Genomic DNA, 25,314 nt, shown 5'->3' with positions numbered 1-25,314 from the left:
AGTGGCAGATGTGCCGCAGTTCTGTGGGTGGAGCGTATACATTTCCTTAGGTTGTAACTGATTATAATGTCACCGCTCGCTATTAGTTCTAAATGGATGTTTTATGTTAGGCATATCTTGCTATGTGTGTGTGCACACAATTGATGTCATTAAGTTTACTTGGAATGAGAGCGAATTTGTGTTTGTTAGTGCGCTGCAAGTAGCACAGTGTGGGTCATACTTGAAGCCTCAAAGTGGCCATGAAATAGTATGTGATGAATGGTTCATCATTTATCCGTGACCTTTAAGTGCAATCGTTAAACCTGTTCTATGCGAATGGAAGTTGTGTACCCACCAAGAACGCTTTATTGAAATGATTTTACGTTGACTTTGCATAGTACACACACCAAACTCGCAACTGCTGAGGGGAGAGCAACAACTGGATTGCTTCAGACCATGCAAAGAGCCTCTTACTGTGAATGAAACCCTAATGACATGTTCAGCCTTTGAGAAATAAAAACACAACTCTTTTCTCAAACTAAAAAAGTATGAACACCATTCAATCCATATTTAACCTTATTCAAACGTGCACTAGTCTCCTTAGAAGATGTCACGAATCTTAAGCAAACTGTAGAAGAAGCTTTTGTTCCTTTTATTCCTTTCATTTCACCTTTTCGCAGAACATTAACTTGTGGCTGGCACATTGTAGCCTTGGTTGCTTATGCGCCATAGAAACCAACGCAACTAACTTTAGCCAACATAGGGGAAGCTGTTTCCTTAGAGAGTGTGGTCCTTCGTGCCTGCTGTTTATCATGGTCAAACCCTTACAGAAACCAACCGCCACAGCTAGATCAGAAGCGACGGAGAAAGTGGTGGAAGAACTCCCGCTGCACCCTGCTGTAACGAGCCTGCCGTGAGCCACTGGTGTGCCCTTTCTTGACCCTTCCTGCCCTTTCTTGCCTGGCAGGGCACAACTTTCTCTTTCTTTTGGTCTCGCTGGCCTTTTGGGGATGTGTTACTTAGTACGTCACAGAATTCATATTGGCAGCTAAAGGAAACCAATCCTAATGAGTTAGCAGGCAGCGTTGATGTGATTCTCGGCATACTGTGCTGTGGTTGTCCTCTTGTCACACGTCACAGCCACAGTCACTTTTCATGTGCAGCTGGCCGTGCCAGTGTTCGTCGGTACAGCCATTTTATTCATCCCTGTTTTCACTTGAGGAATGAAACAAACTAACCAAAGAACACATCGGAGCACTGTGGCTGCTGTCACGATCACTTTCAAAGCATAAAGCATTGTCGACAAGGCTTTGTACATAATTTGAGTGGCCATATTGAATGGGCATGTTTATGAACTTTTAAGCTGCCCATCTTGACTTTTGTCATGTTTTGATCTCCGTACAGTCGTGCTTTTGGGTGCCATTCTTTTGACTTCAGTAGGCAGTTTGGCAGCATTTATGTGTGCTTCATGTGAAAGCTTTGGCACAAACAGGTGATTACAAGAGAAACATGGGATCAGGACTTAATTCTCAGCTGTCCACCTTGAGTAAATACAGTTACGGTGTGTAAAACGTGGCAGGTATGCTGTTCAGCCCCTCCAGCTCTCTTTGTTATTGGTGCTAAATTATTCATTATGGTATCATTCCTGTTGAGAGAAAAATGGGCTGTGTGCAGCTCATTGAAATCCTTAAACCTTGGAATTAGAAAAAAGAATTTAAGGACCCTTGAGACTACTTCGAAATGCATGCGCTCCTTGAGTTCCTTGAAAATTAGTGTTCACCTGAATCCATGCAACTGTGAGCGGGCAGGGCAAATATGGAAAAGTGTCAAGAAGCAAAAAGTAAGACAATAGGGCAATCTGCTGTAACAGCATTTCGAACCATTCAGTGAGACTGCAGCCGCCCTCTGGAGCAATCGGAGCTGACGAGATGGCGAATTCAATGGTGTCCAGAATAGTACCACATGCCTGGGGACTTGGCTTGTCTGCAAGCAAAAAATCAGACAAGGTAAAGCTTGCCGACTGTGGGCTAATGTTCAACATCACACGTTCAGCATATCTTTACCTGCCTTCCTTATGAATTGGAGCCGCAGAAGCAGCATAGCTGTCTTTATTTTCTTACATTAGCTGTTGCTTTTAATTAACTTGTTATCTGCGATTCTGTAAGGAATAGTGGTGTGCTGCTAATTGTCCAAATCACAAAATAGATGAAGCTTTCAGTGCAGTAGACAAGGCATCGATACAGCGAGTATTTGGAGGAATGCAAGAAAAGGAGGGCATGTGTTTTGGAGCTTGATATGCTAGAATAAAAAAGTCCAAACTCCGTAAAACATTGAACTACTCGAGAGAATTTGCTGCCACATTTTGTGAAGATGCCGAAGCTAAAAATGATGCATCTCTATTAGCCAAGGCAAACACCTTCCAAAGGGCAGAAAATGAGACTGAGGTAGTCACTGTAGGCAAAGAAATTGCAGCTAAGAAGAAGGAGATTTGAGGATTCATAAAATAATTATAAAATGCATAAGGTTTATTTTGCCCCTCCTTCAATTCTGGCCTTCAGAATCCTTGAAATCCTTCAATGTTTATCAGACATTCTGTACCAACCCTAGAAAGACGAAAGGCAGGGAGGTTAACCAGGTGCGAGTATCCTGTTTGCTACTCTACGCTGGGGTGGAGAAATAAGGGTAGGAAAGAAGGCTGCATATTTGGCTACCTGGTGGAATGCTATCTTGATAGAGGCCTGATGAATATCAGCAATGTTGGCAAGCACACTCCTTCCTGGCAAGTCATGCTCAAGATTTACAATGGTGCTGACAACTTTTTGCTTTTTATCTGGCAGCATTGCTAATGCTTCGCGATGTTAATGCCACTGTGTGGTTCAGAGGCTAAACCTGTGTGCAAATGCAGCAGATATTTATTTATTTGTGTTTTCCATTAGTCTATCATTCTGAGGTGTCTTTACGAAAGGCTGATTGACAGTTATAGTATTGAAGGCCAACAAGTGTACCAAAGCACTGAAACCAAAGTACATGCATCGTAAAAATGAGTCACTCACTTGCAAACTCAATAAAATATGTCATTCTTATTACTTCTATTTGAAAATTTTATAGCAGCTTTATGTATGATGTTAATAATGTCATGTATACACAGCATGGCTTTTTAATCAAATTAGTAGTATTTCTTTTTGAACTTCTGTGCAAGAGAACACACACTATCGTAAGCCCCTCCACCCCACCAAAAAAAAAATTGCACAATGACCCAACTTTTGTGCAATCTTGAAAGAAAATTTCCTTAGCAAAAGGCTAAAAGACGAAGTTATAGCTCTAAAAAGAAACATTGAAATAAACAGATCTGCTGACGACAGTGCACCAAATTGCCAAAAAAAGCGTAAGCACATATCTTGAGGAATCGCCAAGACTATGACAATGGTACACAGCCTATTAAGCGAGAGTTGTGCCTGTTATATGTGCATTGCTTTCAGGGTTAGCAAGCACTGTACTTCCCCTACGCCACATCGAAGCAGTCCTGCAACCATTAACAGCCGTCGTGTGGTGACACAGTTGAAAATGCATTGAATATATAATCGGGCACATAGAGAAAAGTGAACTCTTTTTGATGGACAAGAATCTTAAGCATTCAATTATAATCAAGGAAATTTTAGTGATGTGTAGTCGGTCACATAGCGCGTGTACTCAAGTGATGTGATGGTTTATCTGGAGGGCATGGCTTTTCTGGTATTGCGAAGCTTGACAAATTCAATTAGATGGTAATGGTACTTGGGTAATAATGTGCACCTAGGGTACTGGACTTACTTGGTAAAGAAGCATTCAGTGACCTGCCTTTGCACTTTTACACAACAAAGCATTTGAGTTTGACTACATCTGGTTGGTTTCGTCAATGTGAAAAGCACACCTTTTAATTGATGCCATGAAGGGACATTTAAATGGGGGTGTTAAGTGCAGGCACGACTTTAATATTATTGTCCTGGCAACTCCGTAGTGCTTGTGTCTGTCTTCAAGAGAGAACTCGGTTGCTGATAATATTACAATTGACAACAATTTGGCTTCGATACTGTACTGTATCAATGATCGTGAAACGCATTTACTCCTTCCAAACTCTGCAGAGAGTAGAGTCCATGTTTGTGTGTAATGTTGCAATCGTTTTTATCTGTTATTGGCTACTTTTCGCCATTCATAAAATGGGACATTAGAAGTCGCAGGGAGCAGAGAAAACGTGAACTTCATTCCAAAAACCAGAATTTATTTTTGTTCACTTTAATGTGTTTTTCTGTGAAGCCCTAGTTTGCTATTTCGGGCACGTGCTTGTATACAGTCAGAGGAGGAGTCAAGCTCCTTCTCATGCTGTTACAGGCCTATTTGTAAGTGTGGGTTTGGTCAGGCTGGCCTGGGTAGTGGGATGCACTGGGAACAGTTTTTGTATTTTTGCATTAGTGGTGCCAGTGCTGCACTGTACAGGTTGGTCTTCTTTTTCTATTTAAAGATCCCTGTGCTTGGCAAGAGTGACACTTTTGATTCAATGCTGTGAACTCTCTACTAACTTTACTATATATGTTTGGTGTCCCTTTATGCTACTGTTGGCATTAAGAAAAAGCTTATGCCTCAGTTCATGAAAATCCAAGCAATGTGGTGGCTGTTTGCCTGCTTTGAGGCTCCTTCACAAGTGTTCTATTCCGTCATTCATATTGTTGCTTGCCAACCACACCTTATAGCCGCGGTTATCTTTGGGCCTTTGCCTTTTCTGCTTTGCCAAATGAAGCAGCACCCAGTGGCCAATGGAATGTACCTTGAGGGATCTCAGATTTGTGCATGTGGTGTATTTGTACCTGTTTCCGTGCAGTGATGGTGAGGTGTATTAACAGTTGTATTTCTTATCTCTCAACCTTTCCCCTCTCCTCTCCTTTATTTTTCGTATATTTTGTTGTGTATATACTAGTACATATATGTGTGTGTGTGGGTGTATACGCAAGCCCCGGATGTCTTCTTGCCTTTAGAACTTTAACCGGAGCCTTTGCTTTCCATACCTATTAGCTTTGTCTGCTCTTGTCTTCTTCTTTTTTTTTTTTTTTTTTCAAATAAGAGTATCTCACAGAGAGAGCAAGCGCAGCATAGCTCCTGCCTTGCGTAATTTTTCTCATTTGTAATGTGAGAAGAGAGTCATAACACACGCACTCTGCTGGCAGCAATTTATAGCACGCAAGCGAGACTCGAATGAAATGAGATTTGGTTTGGTTTTACCGTGGCGAGCACAGCAGTAAACATTTGTGTTGGTGTGTATTTTATTCCATGGCATTGTTGTCTTATATTGCTAATCGTTGTTAAACACAAGGGCAAAAAGAACTGAAAGCCCGTTTTACACGTTCAACTTTCTTACTAATCACTGTAAGAAAGTGCTCACTTCGGCGCGTTACAGCCTTGGTTTCTTGATGAGGTTTATTTCCAAAGGTGTTTTGTGCGCAGTTTGCAGCTGTGGTTCGGCAAAGGGCACAATCCTTGAGATGGCCATCCAAATATCAAAGTGAGGTGGCGCTAATGTGGTATATATATATATATATATTTTTTTTCTTTCTTTATGCACGATACATTGTTAACGACGCATGGTTGACCAGATTACTTGCAGCTAACTGTAAATGGAGACATCACAATTTTTTGCGTTCATACTTGCACAATACTTTTGGTGATATTTTTTCAAACTTTATGACTCGCACATTTCTGGCTTCTACCTAACAGTACATGCAAGGAATGGTTATGATCTTCTAGGTGCTCCTGAAGTTTTACACAGTGTTTTCAAAAAGATGGAATTATTTTATGAAGTGCCACTACTGCACTGAATATTCATTGTGGGCAGTTCTGCTAGCTACTGGCCATGATAAATGTCTATGGGCCAACTTCTGATAAACTGTGAGCACTCCCCCACCCCTTTGCCCCTTTGTCTGATTAAACAGCCAAATTGCACTGTGCTATCTACTGTTGACTTGAAGCTGTGCAGTCTTTTTTTTTTTTCCCTAATGGTACATACTTGAACTATATGCAATATTTTTTTTCAGCAGCTGTTTGATAGTGAAACTTGATATTTTCATTTGTGCTTCTTGTCTAGTCTGGCTTAGATGTCTGTGGTTAAATTAATATATATTTATTAAGCATTGTAATGTCTGAATTAGTGAAGTGTACACCGGTGTTTTTCAGTCATGTGTGCACTGTAAGCATTTTGTTGGGATTTCAGTTCTGGTTCAGTTAAGCCAGGTCAGAATGAACAGACAATGCAGAGAACTACCGTAGGCTTTCTTGTGCTCTGAGGTAGATGATGCCATTTTTGTTCACGTGGTTCCAAAAGTTAGTACTTTGATGTTGAGCGTGTGTTGGAGTGGCCACATAATGTCATCTTCACAAAAATTTATTGAGGTGTAAGGATTATTTGCACATTTTAAGTGTTACATATCAGCCTAGCAGCTGGTCGGCGGTATTTATGGTAGTGTCCGTTCTCTTATTATTATTGGTTAATATAAATTATGCAGACTTTATGTTTACCTTTACATTCTTTATACTCTATAAAGTGACCTGTTGCCTGTGGTGCAGAATGTATCTTTTAGTTCATAAAACAGACATTGTCTTATAAATATTGTGTGCTTATTTCCACCTGTTTGTACATTACACAGACAGCGCTATCTCTTCAGGACTGTTTAAGCATAATTCGCTAAATACTGTGATAGTTTAGATATTGCCTATAAACTGGGCTGTACTGAGTGCATGTGTAAGCTGTTGTGATCAGAAGGTTTTAGCCCTGCACCTTGCAATACAGCAGTGATGCTACCGCTGCGCCAATTGCGCCAGACTGCGCCAAAGTGCCCTGGCTGCTACAACCTGCTACATTTCCTCAAAATTTGGCGATCCTGCGCCAAGCCTGCGCCAAAGGGGTCTACTCCGACTTTCAGAAATGAAACTAACTACATGAGGTTCCCCCATTGAGAGCGACCTCGCGCTGTACGCGGACGTACGCGGACGTTCTCCATGATAGTGATGAAAATGGAGACAAAATATCAATTGTCAAGCGGACGAACGGGTGTTGTCAAGCGGACGAACGAACTGCGTTTTGTGTTTTTTTTTTTTTTTTTTTTGTAATCAAAGCATCAACTGTAGGTAACATGGCGTAGCAGCAGTCAAGCGACATGCAGCCATGAAACGGCACATTGATGCTACCAGTCGTCATTGAGACGCTTCGGTGGGCTGCAGCGGCCGAAAACGATCCAGCCGACTTTGGAATTCGGCAGTCCATGGAACCTTTTGCAGTGTGACCGCGTGACAAACGCAGAAACTGTTTGTGCTTGGCATGACTCTCAAGGGCATCCCATACTCGTGGGCCGACACAGCAACTGCCTTGTTTCCCAAGATGTTTGGAGATTCCGAAGCAGCGAAGCAGTTTAGTTGTAAGAGGTTCAAGGCATCCTACATAGTTAGTGATGGCCTCGGGCCGTATTTCAAGAAACTTGTGCTTGACGAGCTGAACAAGCCGGATGTGGTTTTATCTGTTAGCATTGACGAGACCCCTCTTCCTGAACAGAGGTGCCAACAACTTGATGTTGTAGTTAGACATTTCTTCAACAAAATGCAGCGAGTTGTGGAACACCTACAGTCTTTCCGGCTGGGCTCTGTGACTTCGGAAATTTTGCCTAGTGAAGTGCGGAGAGCAATGATGGACCTGCCGCAGAAAAATGTCATTTGCTTTTCTACGGATGGCCCTAATGCAATGAAGAGCTTCAGAAAAAAGATGCAGTCAGCATACCCTGACATCATGGATGTAGGAGGGTGCTGCTTGCACAAAGTGCACAACTCATTTGCCCGCGGCTTGAGTGCCATTGGCTCGGATGTCGACGCTATTGTGGTCGACGTTTATTACTTTTTAAATAATTCTTCGGCTCAGAATGAATTGTTGAAGGCAGAGCACCTGCTCCAAAAGCTAGTTTTGCTGCTCCAAAATGCAATTTTGCCTGCTCCAAAAGCTGCTCCAAAGTGGCCTAAGCCAGTAGCATCACTGATACAGTGATGCTTGATTAAAGATAGACAGAGATATGTGAATTTGCAGCAGTTTGAGCAAACGGCCATGGTGGACTTTAATGCACTGTCGGTCTTAAGCAGTTTCTTACCTAACAGGGTGTCTACCAAGTTGACATTTCTAAATTCCCCGAGTTTTCCAGGTTTTCCCCGAGTGTTTTTGCTAAAATTCCCTGGGTGAAACAGAACTTCGTTTTACGTCAAGATGGATAGACACCGTGTCACTCGATGATGTCACTTTCTAGTATGCCCGTTAAAAAATAAAAATGACCTAATCCCATTTGAATAGTACAGAGTACAGTTCAACCTAAATATAGCGAAGTTGGTAAAAGCGGCAATTTACTTCGTTATATCGAAACTTCGTTAAACTGAAATTCTACCTTTCATGCAAGGCATAGTTACCAAAGGATTCATTGTACACTGAAAATGCCACAAGAATGCTCGACTAATGCGGCAGCCTGAAAAAACATCCCTTTTTTTTGCATGAAAAAATAAATTTTGTTGAGCCTGAGGTAGCATATACAGTAACTCTAATGTTGCCCAGCCGAACCATTTGCTCTCCACAAACGCGCAACATCGAAAACAGTCGCACGTTAGATTAAAATATCACAGCTTCACCGTGAAAGCGAAATAATGAATCCGATAGCAAGAAATAGGAATTTTATACAAATATAGGCTAGCAGCTCACTACTTCAGGAAACGCAGCCGCTGCAGTAAGAGCCGCTGCCCTATCTATGGCTCAGGGGCGGATCCAGGTGCCTACTTTGGGGTTGGGGGAGAGTACAAAGGCTGACGCCATCGCCTCAGCAGTACATTTTAGGGGGCTCACACATATTTACAACAGCCTAAATGGCGGGGCCTAATAAGCCTTCATTGGAAATGTGCATAGGGAAGCAGGAAAGGGTGGAGCGATAAGGAGAGAGGTAGAGAGTGGGGACAAGATTCGCCTTACCCCTTTCAGGCAGTGGTAGGCAAAGCAACCTGACAAAAGGGGCAAACTCAACAGGCTGCCTGGCAAAGGAGGTGGACGACAGGCACTGAAGGGAGGGGGCTGGCACAGGCTTTGGGAGAGGGGTGCAATCGCCCCTACCGCCCTCCCCCCCCCCACTCTGGATCCCCCACAGCTTTTGCTTCAACGGAAGTTTTGCAATTAGAGCGCAACACCTACAAAGGTATGAGCCGTCTACTGATCCCCTCTAACGATACCGCAGCACACGTGACCACACCCGATGGTACAAAGTACGCGCTTCCTGTCGGACTCACGCAGCCCCCCCCTCCCCAACCCTCCGGCTCCTATCTCCACATGCCCATCGCGCAAAGGAGACGCTCGCCTCGTCTGATCTCTGCTCGAGCCCCGTTCGTCGGCAGTGCTCGTGCACTTTCACTCGCACGTAGAGTATACGACGCGCAGGGTGGTGTAATCACGATTTGGGCTTGATATGGAAGATCATGGCGAAGCCGAAAAATTCGCCTGGAGTGTTTATATAATTACTATCGCGAAAAAGTCACAGTTTCGTTGCAAGGGCAATGCAATGAATGCGATAGCAATAAATTGGAATGTCACACGAAGAACGAGAAGCAGCTCAATACTTGCAGCGTGCCGCTGAAGCACAAAGAAGGACGCCCGAAAAGAATGCACAGGCATGCACAGGGCAAGCATGAACTAACACCTGTCGCACTTGTTACGTCTTTGTGCTTAAACAACGCGCTGCAAGTGTCGACAATGGAGAATCAGATGCTCTTAGATATTTTTTTCTTTTAAACTGCGGCGTGCGGAGTAACCCCCTGCGTTTCCTGCCACACGGGGGCGTCTGATGTAAGGTGTGCCCGGTGTTCTTTCTTTTTTCTTCCACATCACGAGTGGGTACAGAAAAGGGCCACTTTGTCGTGCGCGTCTCAAGGGCAGTTTTCAAATTGAAAGAAAATTAGGAGCATTGCGTCTGCAAGTGTCGACAGTGGAGAATCAGACGCTCCTAGGTATTTGTTTTTCTTTTAAACTGCGGCGCGTGGAGTGACCCCTGCGTCTCCTGCTACACGGGAGCGTCTGATGTAAGGTGTGCCCGGTGTTCTTTGTTGTTTTTTTTCCTTCCACGTCACGAGTGGATACATAAAAGGGCCACTTTGTCGTGCGCGTCTCCGGGGCCGTTTTCAAATGAAAGAAAATTAGGAGCGTTGCATGATAGAAAACACGCTCAAGCTCCTCTGAGATTTGCTTACCACCACCGGTAAATGGTGTATATAAATAGCTCGTCGTTATTTCACCGGTGCATTCATGGGCATGGTTGAGTTGTCTAATGCAGCGGGCTGTGGGGCGACGGGTCGATGGTTCGAATCCCCAGTCGGGTGCATTGGAATTCTTTTCTTCTGCTTTATTTTTCTTTGTACCTTTTTTTATATATATGCATACATATACATATCTCGGACATGACGGCGATGGCAAAAAATTGGGGGACGCTTAAGCGTCGCCTTTAAGAGTTGAACGCGATAGCAATATCCTGCCCCTAGTGCGCACTTCGAACACTACGAGTGTTTAACAGAATGCGCGCACTAAGGTGTGTGCCTTATGTAATGGGTAGCATGCTTTAAACCAGGAGCACTTATGCGCGAGAACCTTTTTCGAAGCTGCGATGCACCCACTACGTGGTCTTAAGGGAATACGCGCAGTAATGTGTGTGCCTTTTGTAATGGGTGGCTGTCTTTAAACCACCAAGTCGTTATGATATTGACGTGGTGTGACGCCCGATGGCAATGTACGCTTGTACCACGCAATATTACTGCCATATTACATCTCGTACTGTGACACCCGTATACAGGACGCGTATTTTTGGGAAGCATCAAAGTTACTTTCAGCGCAGCTCCAAGCAGAGGAGTGGCTGTGTGGTAGAACACCTGCTTGCCACGCAGACGGCCTGGGTTCGATTCTCACTCGGACCCAACATTTTTATTATTTATTTTATTTGCAGCTTTTTCGATTTTTCGGTCAGGACAAGATGATGATTTTTCGCTCACAACCAACGGTGCCGACGCCGACGGCGGAATTTCTGCGATACGAGCTCTTTAACGCTATCGCGTTAAAATCAGCCAAGCGTGTCCATATAATTGCTATCGCAATAAAAAAAAAAGCAAGATAGCTGCGGGATAAGACATACATGTGATACCAAATCGTATGGAGCCGTCTCTGAATCTGACAGAGTTTCTCTGAATATAGGCAATGTACACCTCCCGCTGGAACTACCATATCGAGTCTGGTCACCGATAAGCACATTCAAAGAATGAAACCATGCGCATACTGCCATACACGTTAACCACAAAGGACTATTCTCACTCGATGTAAAACAGTCGATTTCCCTTAAACAGCCATAGCAGAACACACACACCACGTCAGTTTTCAGCATCGCTAGACTGCTGCAAGGTTAGACTGTTGTGCAAAAAAAACAAATCCAAATTTGCTACACAACCTAATGTGCTCAAAGTTTCGCGTCCTAGTGCTTAAACAAGCGTACGATTCGCACAGAGGAAGAGGAGACAGCGAGCGCAGTTCATGGAACGCAGAGCACTTGCACCTGCGATGGCTTCCGCCTTGAGTGAACGATTGACAGAGAGGTGCATGCCAAACATGCTACATGCCCTATGAATTTTAGTAGTTGCGGGATGCGCCTTTCGTTGGGGTGCTAATTAAGCGACTGAAATTCCATGCTTCAGTGTAGATATTATTGTAGTAGCGATTATATGGACACCCCGCGGATTTTTGTCGTCGCCGTCATGTCCCGGATATGTATATGTATGTATATATAAAAGAGGCACAAAGAAAAATAAAGCAGAAGAAAAAATTCCGAAGCATCCGACCGGGGATTCGAACCAGCGACCCCTCACTCCCCAGCGCGATGCATTAGACAACTTGGCCACGCGCCATGCATGTGCTGGCGAAATAACGGCGAGCTATTTATATACACAACTGACCACTGGTGGTACACATATCTCGGAGGAGCTTGAGCTTGTTTTCTATCGCGCTTCATTTTTTTTTTTCAATTTCAAAACTGCCCTTGAGACGTGCATGACAAAGTGGCCTCTTTCTGTACCGACTTGTGATGTGGGACAAAAAAAAGAAAAAGAACACGGGGCACAGCTTGCGTCGGACGCCACCGTGTGGCTGGAGACGCAGAGGGGTCGCTCCACGCGCCACAGTTCAAAAGAAAAAGAAATATCTAAGAGCGTCTGACTTTCCATTGTCGACAATCGCCGCGCGTTGCACAAGCACAAAGACGTAACAAATGTGATAGTTGTTAGTTCACGCTTGTCTTCTGTATACCTGTGCGTCCTTCTGGCGTTCCTCTTGTGATATTCCAATTTCTTGCCATCGCGTTCATTGCTTTGCTCTTGCAGCAAAGCTATGACTTTTTATGTCAGGGCAGCAGAACAGGGAACTACACCAAGATGCTGAGGAACGCTAGAAAGAAGAGTAAGGGCGCCCTGCCTCTGCCACTCTACAACTATATTCCATTAAAGGCCACAGTGCAGAATGAGTGCAGGAAATATACAGGTGTGTTACACTGGATGTCATCAGGAACAAAGACCACATTACTGGCTTCCTGGCCTCGTGCTGGTATCGGTTAACATTTTCATGCTGCAACACCCAATGAGCTCCACGTGAGCCACAAATTCCCATGTTCACTTTTTTTTTCTTTTTTTTTTTTTTACAATAACGATGCAACTAGTTTAAGTGCTTCGTCTGCCACTGTGTCTAAACGAACTGCCCCGAGCAGAGGCTTTGTGCCAATGCCACCGTATTCTGTTGCCTTCTATAAGTCGCATTAGGGAGATATCGCAATCTTAGGCAACTGTAGTCGCAAAGGTTGTGAACAAATCAGGTTAATGTCTGCTTGTTTCGTATGAGGTGATGGCAGAGCAAGCAGGATCAAACGTTGGGCATTTTGGTGCGGCCACGGGCAGGTCGTGCTAGCCGGTGTGAACATCGGTTGCTTTGTGTCTCGTTTGGTAGTCAGCTGCAGAATACAGTTATGCAACATCAAGTCGATGGTGAGAACGACATCTAAACGATTGTGGCATCACATGAGCACAGGCAAACAGATATTTCTAAATGACTGCGAGTCGCAAAGTTGCGAGCACATGCTGTTGCAACGCTGGCATGACTAACAGTGCCTATAGAGGTATGCAAACATTTTCTCTCGACCGCCCCATTTAGGCCCATTGACCTTGGCTCACTCACGCTTTGTATCCTTCACTTGACACAAGCACACAACTCCACTTTTCCCTCCTGTGGACTCCAGGTAACGAGTCATTGGGAACTATCAGGCGCACTCCTGTGCCCGAGCAAATGCCAGCCAGGCAGTGCTATCTGACAAGACCAAACTTTCTTATGAATCACGGAACGTCTTGCCTATACCCACGCCACATATCGGGGCGTTATCGCCTTGCATGCTCCCACCCATGCAGCTCTATTGCGCGATGAGGCAGCAGTTTGACATCGCCTTCAGGCAAGACACATCCTGCTCTCTGCCCAAGCAAATCCCCGCAATGCCACGATTATTACGTAACATTTCCAATGCTGTGTAATATTTGTAACTTTGGACCAACAATTCTAATGTTTTCACACCTTTTCAGGTTAGAGAGATGCTCAGCTACACAATTCAACAACGATTTCAACCGTTTGTGCGCAATAAATAATCGGATCAATGTGTAAAATGTGTACTGACCATTGTTTACGGTATAATGTGGTGTGTTCATTTATTTAACATTCTCCCTGCACAAAGATAAAATTGTGATGATGCAACAACAAAATGCTTTTTTAGGGGAACATGAGAACAAGTGTGAGAAGTGAAAAAAAAAGAAAAAAAAAGCTACAACTCTTCTTTTTTCTTAGCGGAATCGTTGCTTTTCTCATCTTTGGCTTTGTCATCCTCCGCCTTCTTGTCATCCTTCGCCTTCTTGTCGTCCTTCGGTGGCTTGGGCCGCTTAAAGGCGGGGAAGACGCTGAAGTCCGAGCGGTCAGGGATATCATAGGAGAAGTTTTCCTTGACAAACTTGATCAGTCCGAAAGCCTTGCGGATGCCTTGGAACAACTTGGGGTGCATCTTGTCCTTAGCTGACACGAAGTAGATGGTGGGGAAGTCATCGACCTGGGTTGAAGAGGCAAGATTCGTCGAGGTGACTACGAAGATAGTCATGGTTTGTTTTCGGCTGTGAGGTGTGTACAAATATTGAGGCAGAACATGTTCCTTTGGTGCATGCAGTGGTCACTAACCAAAGGCCAACTCAAGTCAATGTGTCCGACTGACTGATGCTTCTAAGGACACATGTAATAGATCGCTGATTTGCCTGTGGTTTCAGAAGACAAGGGGATGAAGACATCGTATTCTGATACAGTTGTGAACGGTGTACATACAATGCACCTCAGCCTGGATGCCTAGCTTTCACATAGATCAGGTGCTAGCCAGCACTGATGCGCATATGCATTCATGGATATCTTGTACGAACTTCGTTCAGCATTAGTTATACCTTAGTAGCCAGTGATACCAATGTATGTGAGAGCACAAGCAGACCAGCCATTCGCGTGTACAGTTGAAACTTGATCTAACAAATTCTCCGATCTAACGAAGAAATTTCCATTCTCTGGCAGGCACCCATTGGGTTCAATGTTGTCATTAACTAGAACTAATGAAGCTATTATGGCAGTAAACCCGATTTAACAAAGTTTTCCCAGAAATTGATGAGCGAAAAATGCAGTCATTTCTAATTTTGACACAGACTGATCTTCTTCGAGCGTGCGCCGCAACACTTAAGCGTTAATACATAGCTGGCCTAGTCATGGCCATAGTTTTATTTTGACGAGCCTGCACGCCGTGCCCATTCAAGAAACAGTAGACTAGGGCGGTGGTGGTTTCGTTGTTCCTGTTCCGTTGTTTCGTTGATCGAACAACCGGGGGGGGGGGGGGGGGGCTGCGATGACCCCCAACCCCTCCTAATGGGAAACCCTGCGCACGCCTATGCCGGGCTGCTCTCGCGGAGTTTTCAGACGCGCAGGCGAGTGTTAGTGGTAGGTTTCAGGTGCTGCTACTTCACAATTTTAGGTTTTGAAGGACAGAAGCATACCTTTCTCGATTTTACGAATTTCCCGATTTAACGAAATAAATCGAGTGTGGTTCATCACTTGGTTAAATCGAGTTTCAACTGTATTTCCTCAAATTTTCGAAGCCGCACAACCGCCGACCCCTCTTACCTTGAAGATGCCGGGGAAGTCGTTCTGTGTGGCGTCGATGATGGCGGACTGGAAGCGGTCAGGCGCCTGGTAGTCGATGCGGTTGTAGCAGAGTTCGAGCTCCTCGACCAGCTCGTCGCACATGTGACAGTCGGGACCGCGGAACATGATGAGCGTGTCCTTGTCAGAGGCCATAACCAGCTCCTCGAACGTGCTGCCCACGACCGTGAGAACGTCCCTCGTCTGCTCGCGCGGTGGCGTCTGGGACCGCACGTACTGCTTCAGGGTGCCTGCGTCCCGCGTTCACCGTCATCAGAAGATCCCCAGGCGCGTTCAGTTGCGTCGCGATAGTCGCCGCGGTAAAATTTCGAATAATACGTTCGCCCCTGATCAGGAAATAAATATTACTGAGCAGTGGAAGGCCGCGTTGCGCAGCACCGACCCTGTCTTGAAAGCCAAGGTCGCCAAAAAAGCGAAAGTAGGCGCCCGCGTTCAGGAGCTTGTGACCGCTTTTGACCGTTGGCGTAGCCAGGGAGGGGGGTTCAAGCCCCCAAATTTTTTTCAATTTTGCATGTGCATACAAATGCACGAACACATAAACGTTGGTTAAACTCCCTCTCCTCTGAAAAAAATTTCTGGCTGCGGCCCTGACTTACAAAGCCACCCACCTTAACATGATTTTCAATGAACACAATTCACATAATCGCTCTCTAGAGTCGAGGACGTGCGCGCTCATCGTTCTCACCCTGAAGCACGGACTCGACGAAGTTGCGCAGATTTGCGCTCTTGAAGTCGTCCACTGGCGCCATGCGGTAGCGCTCGCGCTCGGACATCCACATGCCCACGTTGACTTCGGCGCCGCTGTCCTCGAGGCCGAGGCTCTTCAGGTCGTCCTCGAAGTCGGTCTCGTGCGACACGGCGAACAGCACGCGGCCCTTGTACTGCTGGGCAAACCTTCAGAACCTTGTGCCGGATGCGCTGTGTCTCTGCGCGTGCCACCATTACCAGATTTGGACGTTGTGCTTCGTTGCGATGTGCAGTGTTTGAGATCCCTGGAGGCGGTACTGCTTCCTGACCCTTCAACCTATACCCCCTGTCTCACGCCATGCCTCCCGATCGGGATTTTGCAAGTCCGTCGAAGTAGGAAACGTACGTTCCTGAAACCGCACTGCCTAAACCCTGCTCTGTTTATCACTGTTGTGATAGCAGCGCTTGGTTCATGCGTGCACACTGTCACTGCTTTAAAAAAAATCTCGCGATCTCTTCGGCACATTGATGGAGAAAAAGTAATTCATCGGCACGAAAACATACCCCGTTCTTACACGTCGGCGTTATCGCGCCCCGCGTGTACCGCGTGTAAAGAGCTTGAACGCTCCGATTATCGTCAATGCCATCATCCCCAAGCGTCACACAGTTGGGTGTGCGGGTCGTGATGTCGCATGCGGTTGTTTCTTATACCTTCCTTGTTGTCGAAGCCAAAGTCGACGTCGTAAAAGACGACAACGATGGGATACTTGTTGATGTACTTCCAGAGGTTGGCCACGTCCCGGAAGCCGACCAAGGGAAACAGGTGCTCCTCCATGAATCGCTCCATGTGCACCTGAGTCGCATCGGGCTGCACGCAAAGGGAGCGCCAATGTAGGGCGACACGCAGCAACGTGCACGCCAGGGCAATATCGTCTTGTAATTTAGGTGACTATTTTGCGCCTCTGCTGTACCCGAATGATAAATCGTACGAATCCACTGTAATACTTCACCAAAATGGCGGCGCTTTCTGGCACCCATCCAGGTGCCACTAAGGTCTTTGAATGCGAATTTTCCACATTAGGCTGAAAACTTAGTAAGGAAATTGCGATTTGACATTTAGAACTTACAGTGGATTGCGAGGCTGTTAGTGGCACAATGTATTTGCTTCCACTTGTGATACCGGCATAGAAACAGGCGGCACTGGCGTAGCTAGAGGGATGAGGTGGGGTGGAGGGGAGGGTTCAGCACCCCCCCCCCCCCGTCTAGAAATGTTCAAATGCATGTGTCCATATACACGCACACATACACACGCACGTACGAACATGCATAAAGTATGGTTGAACACCCCCTCCTCCCCTCCTCCGAAAAAAAAAAAATGCTGGACAACTGGATGACTGGCTATTAGCGTGTGCTAGGTCTGGCTGTCAACAAATCGCGAACTACACGTTTAAGTGCAAACAAGACATTTAAAATATTCGAAAAATAAACGAATTAAGTGTACAAGATAAATGATGACACGTGCGTCGCCAGTAGATCGCTTTCGGAATGGCGCCACCGATTTCAGCTCGTACTCTGTCAATGTTTTTTTTTTTTAAAGAGCGAAGCTATTGAAGCTTGAGGTAAAACGGATGACCACAAAAAACTATCATCACCATGAACGGGTGTGTGCCACAGAAATTGGGCAAGTCCCACTACTCACCGCTGGTCCACTAAAATGAAGGCAAATAAAGACAGAGAAAGAAAGGGAAGAAATTTAAGACAAAGAGAGAGAACCAAAGAAAGAAACATATAGCATAAAAGACTGAAAGAAATCGACAAAAAGAAAGGGAAGACAAACAGAGAAACAAATCGAAAGAAAGTAACCGACGTTAGCCAGAAGACTTGAGGATCGACCAGCTTCGATGTGCTAAGCTTTGTGTGACTTAGTGCAAACATCCCGCGATTTTTTTTAATCTGGTAATTAAACCCATATGTACTTCGAGGCTGCTGCAAGATGTGACTACGGCCATGACGATTGTCCGAAACTGCAGCTGTTTTCATTCACTACATGCAGTTTAAAAAAAAAAAAGACGTTCCAGGACGCACCCTGCTGAAGGTGTAGTAGGGCTCCTCGTACGGAGACCGCAGAATCTCGGGGTGGATGAGCACGAGCGAGTTCTCGGTCACCTTGTAGTGCCTGGCCAGCTCCATCGAGTAGGTGTGGTAGAAAGTGTGACGGCCGCGCAGGTTGTTCGCTGCGAGTGCCCCCAAAACTTGTGACGTGCACATAAAACTACACCGCATCGCGGACCTCGCTACTATGACTGCTTACGTAATAATTTGGCGTCGTGGCAACAGCACAGCGGTATGACACCCCGTCATTTTAGGGACGCGTACAGCTATGTCACGCGTATTGATTTAATGAACTGCTCATTCGCAAAGTACCATGGAATCCGACGCGATGATAAGAGTTTCAGGTATTAGCCGCACGCGACTCCGGACAATGGTAAAAGTTTCTCGATGTGCACTTCGCCGCACTCCCGCCTACTTTGTACTTTTTTTCGGACATAAGTGCTTACATAGTGCTTACGTCACCAATCGAGTCACCTTAATTGGACTCAAGAGCCATTTGGAAACTGCGAGCAGAAATCGACAAGCGACGCATCGCTTGTTGGTTTTTGCGCGACGTTTGCGTCGTTTCGGTCGAGACGGGCCATCGTGCGATCGTAATATGCGGAGAAGCGTATTACCCGCAGCCTCAAACTCCTTGTAGAAAGGTCCGCGGGACTTGCTGAAAACTGCCAGAACGGTGATGGTGATCGGGTGGATGGCCTTCTTGAACTGCTTCAGCGTGCTGACCTCCTGGCTCGGGTACTGGGACAGGTTCAGCATGTGGTTCACGATGCCGGCCTCCTCGCGGGGACCGTTGTACTCGAAGCGCCGTCCGCGCCGGTACAGCAGCAGCGTCGGGTAGCTGCGCACCTCGTTGACCTCGGCCAGGCTCTTCTCCTTGGTGGCGTCCACCTTGCCCAGAGGGATGTTGTACTCTTTCAGGCGCCGCGCCGCTCGCTCGAACTCGGGAGACAAGCGGCGGCAGTGGCCGCACCTGCAACAGCATACAGGGACGGGCGCTGTTAGTTGGCATTCTGACGCAAGCATAATCGGCCCTTCTCGGGCACGTGAAAACCTGTCTGACAGCGAAGATGCAAGAGCGCGAGTGTATGTGATTGGCTAACGAGATCACGAGCATCATCACCATCATCATTTCGTTTTATTTTTTTTTTATACACACCCCTCTGGTCACTTGACCTGCGGGAATGCTGCTACTACTACTACTACTACTACTACTACTACTACTACTACTACTACTACTAAGACGACGACGACACAGGGTCGACTAATACAGCTTCGCTATAAAAACTAAAAAAGGACATGCTTGGCAAGACGTGGTGGGCTATCGGCAGTTGGTTCATCATGTGCAGTAACGCACCATGTATTCAGGAAGGACAAAGGACACAAGGAACGTGGCAGCAGCTAGTTGAGCGTTTCTAGTGTACTTTGTGCGAATACTCCAGTTTACTTCGATTTAGCTGCGCGTTAAAGAACACAAGGTGTCCGAAGTTAATCCGTAATCCCCATTACACCTTGCCTCATAACTATATGGTTTTAATCAATCAACTTTATTTTGTCCATTTCAAAAACAGAGAAGCGGCGATTAAAAGCTGCCTGTTGACAGCTTGACGAGCCCGCCGCCCCCATTACAAGGATTTACGGCAGCACAGAGAGTTACATTCTACATACAAATTGAAAAAAAAAAGGCACGGCAAAGCACATTTTTTTTTTATCACGATGAGCACCGCAGCGACGATACATTCGTGCTCACATCTCACTAGGTGCAATAGTGAACACACATCTTGGCGCCTAAAACAACATGCGATGCACTTACCATGGAGCATAGAAGTAGATGAGCATCAGCTTGGCGTTGTTGATGGTCATCGTGAAGTTAACAGCAGTCAGTTCCAACGACGCCTCTGGGGGTGGCTCGAACATTGGATCCGTCTTCTCGGCCATCGCGTCGACGATGCCTGTTGATTAAGAGCAGCGCGCGTCAGCGAACGGGTGCAACCGGAACGCGATGCAACGTGGGACTTAATTTTTCTTGTATTTACAGAATCCAGTGGGGGCGGAGCCCTAACGAGCGCGCATATGCCTGGTGACAACCTCATCCGAAGCTGTTCGTTACGCGATTACTGTCATAAGCCAAACCTCATAACGAAATCGCGTCTGACACGGAAATGGCATCGTTATATCAGGAAATTTGTTATAAACGTGTATTCATTACACTGCATTAGTGGGGGCACTAGTCTTCGTTTACTTGGTTACAACCGATAATTCGTAATATCCGTGTTCGTTATTTCGAAGTTCGGTTGCGTAGGAATGCTCCGAAAGGAAACCTCAGAAGTGTCGCCCGGCAAAGATGCGCACCGAAAGGACTACACCCTTTATTTACTCCTTTCAGAGGAATAAAGAAGGGGTGTAGAAGAAAGGGTTTACTCCTTTCAAAGGAGTAATGAAAGGGCATAGTGTTGACCATTTGTGTGAGCGCTTCCTTGGCGAGTTTTGCTAGTCATAATACTCTTTCTTTAAAGCTGGCTGGTCTTCCACAGTGAGAAGGACAGCCCGAAAAATGAAAATAAGACGTAAGCAGCAACCGACCTTCAGCCGAGAAGGTGTTCTCGTACTCGGTGGTGTTTCCGCGGTGCGAGAAGAAGAGCGTCGGGTACTTGTTGACGCTGAAGCGGTTGGCCAGCTTCTGCTCCACCGTGGTGTCCACCTTGGCCAGAATCACCTGCGGGTCTCGCTGACGAAGCGTCAGGGCCGCCCGCGCGTACTCGGGCTCCAGCTTCACGCAGTGCTCGCACCTGCGCAGGCATCGGTGTCCACAGCAGTGCAGCAGCAGTGTACGTGCGTGTTTTTCTCGGTTCCCATTTGTATACACAATCACCGTGATGGTCTAGCGGCTATGGTGTCGTGTTGCTAAGCTCGAGGGCGCGGGTTCGATCCCTGGGGCATGGTGGCCGCGTTTCGATGGGGGCAAGGTGCAAAAACGCCCGTGTACATGGATTCATGTGCACGTTAAAGAACCACAGGTGGTCTAACCTTCATCCGGAGTCCCCCATTACGGCGTGCCTGAGCGGAGTACGAAAGAACTTATAGCACTGCAATGACTTATTGAAATGTCTGCTAAAAGGTACAAAAGTCATTCATTTTGCATAGGCCATTTGATAATGCACGCACTTGACAATGCACGAGTAATGCGCGCGCAGCAAGCGGAATGGCTGCACTATTATCGTCAAAGCCGCAAGGTTGCGGATCGGGTCTCACCATGGCGCGTAGAAGTTGATGAGCATGTAGCGCGTGTTGTTCACCACTTCGTAGAAGTTTGAGATGTTGAGCTTGAACACGTTCATCTCGACCTTGACACCCATGGCCTCAATGTCGACATGGGTGAGCGTGGGAGCAGTGTCTTGCTCGAACTTGGGCTTCTTGGGCTTATCCTCCTCCTCCTCCTCGGCCGCGCCCTCCTTGGACTCGTCGTCCTCAGTCTCCACCTTGACGTCTCCATCCTTCTCTTCCGTCTTGGCCTCACCCTCAGTCGTCTTAGCCTCGCCCTCAGTGGTCTTGGCGCCACTATCGCCACCGCCCTCGGTCTTCTGCTGCACAGTAATTTAGTGTGGACGTTACTCGCTCTGCATTGCCTGTAATAGCTTGGGTGCGCAGCGGGATAGTCACTGGCATTGCGGACTGAAATATGAAAGCCACTCCCGTTGCCTTAGCGTATTTTGCAGAGGCAACGAGTAGTGGTTATGGTGCTTGACTGCTGACCCGCAGGTCGCGGGATCGAATCCCGGCCGCGGCGGCCGCCCTTTCGATGGAGCAAAAATGTTAAAAAAGGCCCGTGTGCTTAGACTTAGGTGCACGTTAAAGAACCCCAGGTTGTCGAAATTTTCGGAGCCCTCTACTACGGCGCCTTTGTCACAACCAAATCATGGCTTTGGGACGTAAAACCCCAATAATTATTATTGAGCATAATAGGACATATAATCACTAGCGCACAGGGGACGGAGACGAAAAGAAGGAACACGAGACCACGCTAGTCCCCATCTCGTTCCTGTCCCCTTTTACGCTAGTTATCGTGTCCTATTATGCTCGATACCATCTTGCCCAACTTTCCGCCTTAATTATTGGTTTTGACAAGGCCCTATAGATATCACTACAGTGGTGTTGATGGCACGTCCTGTCCGCGCTTATGTCATTTTAATATTTCACTTCTACTTTCGTGGATATATAGACGGGGCTGTTTATATACAGGGTGTTTCAAGAAATGTGTCCGAAAATCCTCTGGAATCGGGGAAATGCGATATTCGCTCGCTGCCTTTACAATTGCTACTTCTGTAGCGACAGGCATCTTAATATGGTTAAAGGCATCATTTGGGACAGTAATTAGGAAAGTTATATTAATTAACTTTTTTAATTAATTGAGTTAGGCGGTTATGTCAAATGGGATAATTGAAGTTCTTTATGCGAAGAACCCATCGCAGCTTTGAGATAAAGAAAAAGCGACCTCTATTAATTATTGCAGCATAATGAAATTCAACCAATTTCATCGGCGAAAGCGAAACCGAAGCACCGATGAGCGCAACAAGCAGACGACCAGAACGACGTCACTGTTCAAGACAACGAGTACAGAGGTGTAGTTCTTCAGCGTTCGTTAATGTATGTGCGCCATACGTGCTATAATAGCAAGCGCAGCCCGCATACCAGCACAACGAAGTCGGTTGATGCTCGATATGACGACGCTCACTCGTTCTGGACGTTTCAGAATAATATGGCAGCTGAGCGCTCCCGCGTTTCTGTCTTGGTTTCGCCGCTGCATTTGGTTCAATTTCATTACTTCGCAATTATTACTAGAGGCCGCTTTTTCGAAACCTCAAAGCTGCAATGGGTTCTTCGCGTGAAGGACTTGAATTCTCCCATTTGACCTAACCACCTACCTCCACTAATTAAAAAAGTAACTAATCTAACTTTCATAATTAGTGTACCAAATGATGTCTTTAGCTATCTTAAGACGCCTGCGGCTACAAAAGAATTAATTGTGAAGGCGTCGAACAAATATCGCATCTTCCTGATTTTTGAGCATTTTCGGACACATTTCTTGAAACACCCTGTATACATTCTAATAGGGTGTTGAACGCCTTCAAAATTAAAATCGCATCGCTGGATTGTGACACGTCACATAGGGCGCGTATATAGGTAGGTATCGTTTAGTTACTGTATAGGCTCCCCAGTATCTCTAGGCAGTGGCGTAGCCAAGGGAGGGGGGCACACCGGGCCCATGCCCCCCCCCCCCCCCCGAAATTTTTTGTTTTGCCATTGCATATAGAGCCCAAAACGACACTCGACTACATGTGCCTGCCCGTCCCTCACTTCAGATCAAGGTGGTGCCCCTCCGCCCTCCCCCCCCCCCCCCAGAAAAAAAAAAAAAAAACTTTCTGCCTACGGCCCTGACTCTAGGGTATCGTCCGGGAACATTACACGGCCCACTAGGAAAAAAATCGAAATTTTGAAAAGGCTGGAGCGCCTTCGGAAACTTGACGTGGCTCGATCGTGGTGAGCATCGGCGTTTCCACCAGTATCCCGGGCAGGAAAAAACAAAAAGAATCCTGACATAGCTTGATAATGAAGAGACGCTTGAAACACCAAGCTCTTCACATACCGTTGGTTCCTGCAGCTCCGGTGCCAGCTTACCACTGTCCACGTCCAGACCGGGTTCCTTTCGACCGCCACCTGAAATATGCGCAGCAAAAAAGAAAAAAAAATTGGCCGCGTATCTGCGTGCTTCGCTGCACATGTCGTCAAGAGACGATAGTCTTGTGCCAGCCGTACTACACGAATCCTCCTCCTCTATGTTGAACCGCCGCATCTGGCTTATAGCATCGCGTTTGCAGCGCAGCCTAGGAAACACTAGCATTTTCAGCGCAGCCTAAGAAACATTAGGGTCTTAAGAATTACTTATCTATGCATTTTCTAGTAAAGGAACACACCACCTAATACTTACGTATTGATGTTGTGCCTCAGATATGCGTAATATTTGCTTTTTGATCGAAAATGTTCACAAGTATGAACTGCCGTACCAGTTCAAGATGGCTGGGCGTTCAGAAGGTGGTTAAACTTTGGCCGGGTGGCTGAATCGGGTGATAAACAAACAGAAAGACAGACAGACCAAAATTTCTGCGTTTAAGTTCCCCAAGAAAGACTATCGCCTTTAAAAAAAGAACATAAGCCCGAGAACTGCCCATTACGGCAGGCAGAGAACTCGGCACCAGTTTCACTTCTCAACTGTGCGCCGATAGACAAATATCTCTTAGAGAGCCCAACACAGAATGGCAAATAGCTTCGCGTTTGTGCAGGTCGCATTCAGAACTTCAGACAAGGACATAAAAAGAGAAAGTGAAAAATGGGTGTTAAATGCATTGTTTTGACTTTAGCTTTATATACCCCACTCACGATGACGATCAAGCCCGATCAGGATCATGAAGTGTGACATATTTTGATGTTTCGTTGGCGACGTCTCGTCCAGAGTTAACTGAAGTTGCTAAAACGACGGCAGAAATTTGGATGCATTAAAGGTCATGCCCATAGGCGTGCGCAGGGTTCCCCATCAGGGGGGCGAAGGTTCATCGCAGCGCCCCCCCCCCCCCACCAAGTCAATGTACGAGGCAGATTTTGCGCCTCCCCCCTTAGATGACAAGGGGGGTCAATGTATAGGGCAGATTTTGCGCCCCCCCCCTCTTAGATGATTAGGGGGGCGGCCGTCCCCCATGCCCCCCCCCCCCCTTGCGCACGCCTATGGCTATGCCACCATCAAGGTTGATCCTCGCTGTGAACTGACGTTCACGTTTTCATGCTCGGGCGATGTGTCAAGTGGTCGATCTGCAATCCTAACTCCTCTCGCGAACAGCAACATTCCCAAGCATCATGAGCCTAAGGACACCCTCTGTTTCAGGACGATCATACGCTGCAGTCCGCGATGCGCTACGCACCAGCGGCTTACGTGCCCAGGACAGAAACCGTGGAATGTGGGTTGATAAGCCGCTTAAATATATCAAGGGGCTTACCTTCGCTCAGCGTCTGCTCCATGTCGCCGCATAAAACATTCCCTACAAACATAGAAGCTAAGACCAGAAGCACGAACTCCGTCTTCATCTTGGACATCTTGTTCGAATCGACGCTCCACCGCCAGCTACCTGGTCCACACTGGCCACGCA

At 46.5% G+C, this 25,314-nt stretch overlaps 2 protein-coding genes across 11 annotated transcripts in view; one reads left to right on the top strand and one right to left on the bottom strand.

Annotated features, from left to right (window-relative positions):
* LOC119387201 (ras-related protein M-Ras) overlaps positions 1-6,630 on the top strand; it is a 91,080-nt gene extending 84,450 nt beyond the window's left edge. For 2 of the 10 annotated variants that reach the window (XM_049413425.1, XM_037654511.2), the window contains exon 4: positions 810-6,630. In XM_049413425.1, the coding sequence (XP_049269382.1) occupies positions 810-882 (73 nt within the window). In that variant the 3' untranslated portion in view covers positions 883-6,630. The remainder of the gene's footprint in view (positions 1-809) is intronic. The other 8 variants (XR_007415397.1, XR_007415398.1, XR_007415396.1 and 5 more) reach the window with 8 other exon arrangements.
* A 7,252-nt stretch (positions 6,631-13,882) lies between these two features.
* On the bottom strand, positions 13,883-25,308 carry LOC119387196 (protein disulfide-isomerase A4). The gene is given in 12 exon segments (XM_037654505.2): positions 13,883-14,180; positions 15,281-15,549; positions 16,005-16,209; positions 16,211-16,245; positions 16,718-16,874; positions 18,092-18,240; positions 18,736-19,091; positions 19,932-20,070; positions 20,702-20,907; positions 21,371-21,702; positions 23,763-23,833; positions 25,165-25,308. Coding segments are annotated over 12 exon segments (2,295 nt in total). The 5' UTR covers positions 25,262-25,308; the 3' UTR covers positions 13,883-13,901.
* Between the last annotated feature and the right edge of the window lie 6 nt (positions 25,309-25,314).

Source organism: Rhipicephalus sanguineus, chromosome 3, assembly GCF_013339695.2.
Source record: "Rhipicephalus sanguineus isolate Rsan-2018 chromosome 3, BIME_Rsan_1.4, whole genome shotgun sequence".
Lineage (NCBI taxonomy): Eukaryota > Metazoa > Arthropoda > Arachnida > Ixodida > Ixodidae > Rhipicephalus > Rhipicephalus sanguineus.
The sequence above is the reverse complement of the archived record's forward strand: the minus strand, read 5'-3'. Positions and strand labels throughout refer to the sequence as shown.